This window comes from Colobus angolensis, unplaced genomic scaffold, assembly GCF_000951035.1.
Source record: "Colobus angolensis palliatus isolate OR3802 unplaced genomic scaffold, Cang.pa_1.0 Scaffold10, whole genome shotgun sequence".
Lineage (NCBI taxonomy): Eukaryota > Metazoa > Chordata > Mammalia > Primates > Cercopithecidae > Colobus > Colobus angolensis.
The window spans coordinates 22,038,500-22,044,466 of NW_012110919.1; the positions used below are offsets into that span (position 1 = coordinate 22,038,500).

The following is a 5,967-nucleotide window of genomic DNA, read 5'->3' on the forward strand; positions in this document are numbered from 1 at the left end:
TCTCGACAGAAATTTAAAAAAAAAAAAAAAAAAAAACAAAGCTGGGCATGGTAGTGCATGCCTATAGTCCCAGCTACTCAGTAGGCTGAGGCAGGAAAATAGCTTGAACCCAGGAGGCGGAGGTTGTAGTGAGCCAGGATTGCACCATTGCACTCCAGCCTGGGCAACAAGAGCTGAAACTCCTTTAAAAATAAAAGTTGTGACGTGGGGGAGATTCCTACCCTGCCCTCAAACCTTACTGTCTAAATCACCAAAGACATTCTGAGCCGTTATGATTCTTGGCCAAGGATCTGTGAATATGAGTTCAGCTTTAAAGCAGCAGGTTATACATTAAGAGAGGGGCAAGGTTGAAAAACCTCTTTCCTAAAGGTTTAAGTGGGTCCTTCCTCTGACTCGTAATCTCCAGAGAAGGAGCTTAAGGACTTTGGAGTTTTAAACTGGTGGTTCTATGGTCAGGCAGATGGTTTAGGCGTGCTGGTTCTTAAACTTGTCTAATTATAAGTATCACCTGGAAAGTTTCTGAAAGCTGCAAATGCCTGGGTTTCATATTCAGCTTACCAAATCAGCATCTCTGTAGGCAAAGCACTAACAGAACTTTCCAAACGAGTCAGATCATTAGCAACTTTGGGGAAACCTCTAATTGTGGAATGCTCAAACTGACTCATTTCCACTTCACAAATTTCCCCCAAAGTGCATAGGAAAAATAAAATGGACCCTTTGTATGAAATTGACTTATGGTACACTGGTGGCAGGGGGCAGTCACCACCTGCTGATGGTGATGCTCTGGATCCTACCCCTCTTTTTTCTGCAGTTGCTGCTCTGTGTGTCTGTGACTTGTCCCCAGCAGAGTGTGACGTCAACTGCTGCTGTGATCCTGACTGCAGCTCTGTGGATTTCAGTGTCTTTTCTGCCTGCTCAGTTCCAGTTGTCACGTAAGTTTACGTATGACATATGCAATTTTGATAAAATTTGACCAGGATAATACAATTTGGGGAAAGGGAAAACTTTCCCAGGCTTAAAAACCCAAACCTGATTTCCGGTGTTTTGCATCATTCTGAAGCCATACTATCCAAACAAATATGTAAAAAAGTAGCTGTCCCTGGCCAGGCGCGGTGGCTCACACCTGTAATCCCAGCACTTTGGTAGGCTGAGGTGGGTAGATCACCAGATCAGGAGATTGAGACCATTCTGGCTATCACGGTGAAACCCCGTCTCTACTAAAAATCCAAACAAATTAGCCGGGTATGGTGGCGGGCACCTGTCCCAGCTGCTGGGGAGGCTGAGGCAGGAGAATGGTGTGAACCCGGGAGGCGGAGCTTGCAGTGAGCGGAGATGTTGCCACTGCACTCCAGCCTAGGCGACAGAGTGAGACTTGTCTCAAAAAAAAAAAAAAAACAGTAGCTGCTGTCCTTTATCTGCATTCAGCCAGGTGACTGTGCAGGCAAAAGAGAAGAGAGAATGTACATTAAAAGAATGTAATGAAACCTCTGTGTTTGGAGATTGAATCACATTTCAATTTGAGTTGTAAACAGACAGTGGTCACATTTTTTGTATCAGTGAATTAGTATAGCCTAGGGTGAAAAGTGCAATTTAATTTCATAGCTTTTGTTGTGGACATAGTACTTGTAACAAAAAATTAGATAAGAAATCTTTGTACTTTTCTGATATGTAAATCTACCAGGAATTCTCACAGTTCTCATTGTATAGAACAATGAAAAATGACGTTCCCAGCTGATTATAAGGTAAAGAAATAATCTGTTCTGAATGATCTCTTATAATTGAGATTTCAAGCCTTTTTTTTTTTTTAATGAGATGGAGTCTCGCTCTGTTGCCCAGAGTGGAGTGCAGTGGTGTGATAGTGGCTCACTGCAACCTCAGCCTCCTGGCTTCAAGCAGTTCTCCTCTCTCAGCCTCCTGAGCAGCTGGGACCATACCTGGCATATTTTTAATAGAGCCGGGGTTTCACCGTATTGGTCAGGCTGGTCTCAAACTGCTGACCTCAGGTGATCCGCCCGCCTTGGCCTCCTGAAGTGCTGGGATTTCAGGCATAAGCCAACGCGCCTAGCTTCAAGGCTTTTTGAAAAACTAGCAGCACTTAGAAGAGGCTCATTAATTCAGGATGGGACCAACTTAGTAAGAGATAGCTAATTTAAATTTAGCCTTATAGCAAGTTTTAGCAATTGATATTTGATAGGTGAACCCTTTTAAGAGGTACAATGGGTTTTTCCTGTGGGAAACTATTTTATTGACCAATGGGATTTTGAGCCTATTTCTAGTATTGTAAAAATGCTCAGAGAACAGGGCAATGTAGTCAGATTAATTTTCTGGCTACCTGGCCTGTAGCATGTTTCAGTATTTGTTGAAAATCATTCTGTTTTCCTCCCTTAGTAAATACAGGAGCCTGAAAGTGAGATTTTTGCTCCAACTTGGGGCTATTTTTTTTTTTTTTTGAGACAGTCTCGCTTTGTTGCCCAGGCTGGAGGGCAGGGGCTCCATCTTGGCTCACTGCAACCTCCACCTCCCGGGTTCAAGCAATTTTCCTGCCTCAGCCTCCTGAGGAGCTGGGACTACAGGCGTGTGCCACCACGCCCAGCTAATTTTTTGTATTTTTAGTCGAGACAGGATTTCACCGTGTTGGCCAGGATGGTCTCAATCTCTTGACCTCATGATCTGCCCACCTCAGCCTCCCAAAGTGCTGGGATTACAGGTGTGAACCACCGTGCCCCGCCTGGAAGATCTCTTTACTTCTGAACCATTAGTGCCTAGTAGAGCTCCTGCCATGTAGTGGGCCCTCATTAAGAATGAGTTGAATTGGCTGGGCATGGTGTCTCATGCCTGTAATCCCAGCACTTTGGGAGACTGAGGTGTGTGGATCACTTGAGGTCAGGAGTTCGAGACCAGCCTGGCCAAGACGGTGAAACCCCGTCTTTACTAAAAATACAAAAATTAGCTGGGTGTGGTGGTGGGTGCCTGTAATCCCAGCTACTCAGAGGCTGAGGTGGGAGAATCGCTTGAACCTGGGAGGCAGAGGTTGCAGGAGCCAAGATTGCCCCATTGCACTCTAGCCTGGGCAACAAGAGCGAAACTCTGTCAAAATAATAATAATTAATAATAATGAGTTGAATGGATGAATGAATTTCTCCTCTCCATCTCTAACTGATTTCCTAGTGTCCCTTTTTGACTTCCTCTACCATTAGTCTTTTAGGCAGACACCAGGCCAGAAACCTGGAGGCTCTCCTGACCCCTGCCTCTTCCTTTCACTTTTCCTGTCTCAGCAGTCTTTTCTTTCTCCCAGCCTTTCTTGAGCACCTCCTGATGCCAGCACCAGGGACATAAAGATGAGTTAGGCACTCTGCTGCCTTCAAAGAACTTACCATTGAGTAAGGGAGACAGAGGAGTGGATGGCAGTTTCTACATCAAGCATGATGAGAAGGGAGAGGAATGGCATCTAACTCAGCCTCACTAAGAAATGCTCCCCAGAAGACAGGAGCTGAGCTGGGTCCTGAAGGACACGTGGAAGATGGTCAGCATGGACCAAGGGGAAGGGCATTCCAGGCAGAGGGAGCTGCATGGGCAGAGATGGGGGATGCAGGATGGCCTGCTTAACTGCAGGTAACTCAGTGTGGCCAGAGAGGGGTGAAAGGAGTATAGCAAAGAGATCAGGGGTCAGGTCCCCAGGGGCCTTGTGTGTATGCTGAGGGGTTTGGACTCTGTCCTGAAGTCCACAGGGCCTGGGTTGTTAAGAGGATCAGATTCCCATCTTCTGTAATTCTGCAGCAGCATGTGCAGTGCATCACAAGGCCAAGCCTGGTGGCAGAGAGCCAAGTAAAAAGCTATTGCAGATGTGGATTAACGGTTTCCCTCCCCACCTTCCCCAAAAGCTGTGACAGTGGGGCTAGAGAGAAGTATCTAGATCTGATGATGATACTGAAATACTGTGCAGGATTGGGGAGGTGGTTGACTGGAGGGGAGTAAGGAGTCCCATTCTGTGGAGCCTTCCATCACTCTAGCCCTTATGGTCGTCCATCCCTGCTCCTGCTTTATGAGCTCACACCTCATCCTGTCAGGCGCTCACTAAAAGACCTTCAGAAGTTATCATTATCTATAGGCTTCTTAGCCTGGATTCAGATTGATTCCCACCTTCTTTCAGAGCCTGTTGCCTGCTACCAGCCATCTTGAATCCACTCCAGTCCAACCTCGGTACTCAGAGTTTCCCAAAGACCATGAGTCATTACCCAGCCTTGGCCACTGCTGTTCTTGCACTTGGATTTGCTTCCCATTCCTACTGTCTGTCTGATTTCTACTTGTCCTTTAAGGCCCAGTAAAAACTGAATGATAATATCCAGTCTTGGCAAGAGTACAGGGAAATAGGCACTCTTACTACAGTATTGGTGAGAATGTATATTGTGCCCTTCTAGAGGGCAATCTGGGAGTGTGTCTCAGAAGCCTTAAATAATGTTACCTGCCTTTTGACTTAGCAGTTCCACTTCAGGAAACATATCTTAAGGAAACACCTGGAGACACTCATAAAGATGTATGTATAGGGATGTCATTATAGCATTACATATAATTGGGGAAAATTAGAAACCTGAACCAACAGTAGAGAATTGGTTAAACAAATTGGGGTATTAATAGGCTGGTATACAATGAAGCCACTTAGTATAATATTGCAAGTGCATATTAGGCATTATATATTAAGTGAGAAAAGGTTTAAAACAGTATGTAGAATATGGTCCCATTTTTGTTAGGACTTTATCTCATTATCTATCTGTCCAGCTAACTATTTTTTTTTTTTTCTCGTAGAGACAAGGTCTCACTTTGTTGCCCAGGCTGGTCTTGAACTCCTGGCTTCAAGTGCTCCTCCTGCCGTGGCCTTCCCAAAGTACTGGCATGGTAGGCATGAGTCACTGTGCCCAGCCTCTATATTTTTTTGAGACAAGTCTTGCTCTGTCACCCAGGCTGGAGTGCAGTGACATGATCATAGCTCACTGTAACCTTGCTCCTGGGCTCAAGTCCTCCTACCTCAGCCTCCCAAGTAGTTAGAACTACGGGCATCTGCCAGCATTCTGGGCTAATTTTTTCTTTGTTTTTTATGGAGATAGGGGTCTGTGTTTCCCAGGCTGGTCTTGAATTCCTGGCCTCAAGTGATCCTCCTCAGCCTCCCAAAATGCTGGGATTAGAGGCATGAGCCACGGTGCTTGGCCTGTACCATATCCATATCTATAGCAAATTGATTGGGGTTTGTCAAATCTGGGATTGGTTGAAGACTTACAACTTCCTTTTTTTTTTTTTTTTTTTTTTTGAGACAGTGTCTGATTGTGTCGCCCAGGCTGGAGTGCAGTGGCATGATCTTGGCTCACTGCAACCTCCCAGGCTCAAGCAATACTCCTGCCTCAGTCTCCCCAATAGCTGGAACTACAGGTGCATGCCACCACGCCTGGCTAATTTTTGTGTTTTTAGTAGAGACAGGGTTTTGCCATGTTGGCCAGGCCTGACCTGAGGTGATCCGCTGGCCTCAGCCTCCCAAAGTTCCAGGATTATAGGCATGAGTCTACTGTGCCTGGCCCGGTACCATAACTTGTAAGCATTAAACCTTCCAGATGACTGATCTCAGGTGATCCACCCACCTCAGCCTCCCAAAGTGCTGGGATTACAGGCACACTGTTCCTGCCCCTGTACCATAACTTCTAAGCATTAAACCTTCCAGATGACTCCACATTTTCTTACTCTCACAGTCCTTTGAAGACAGCTTTATTCTAAAGACAAGGAATTGGGATCTGTTCTGGGTACTTTTAAACAATCTGAAGGTCTGCAAAATTTTATCTAATTGATGCTATCAGAGTTTATAAGGTTCATTGACAGGCCGGGCGCGGTGGCTCAAACCTGTAATCCCAGCACTTTGGGAGGCCGAGACGGGCGGATCACGAGGTCAGGAGATGGAGACCATCCTGGCTAACACTGTGAAAC

At 45.8% G+C, this 5,967-nt stretch overlaps 1 protein-coding gene across 1 annotated transcript in view; it reads left to right on the plus strand.

The window, feature by feature from the left end:
- Positions 1–5,967, plus strand: part of TCTN1 (tectonic family member 1) — a 37,500-nt gene that overhangs the window by 5,836 nt on the left and 25,697 nt on the right. Inside the window, exon 2 of the mRNA XM_011936503.1 lies at positions 812–932. Within this exon, the coding sequence (XP_011791893.1) occupies positions 812–932 (121 nt within the window). The remainder of the gene's footprint in view (positions 1–811; positions 933–5,967) is intronic.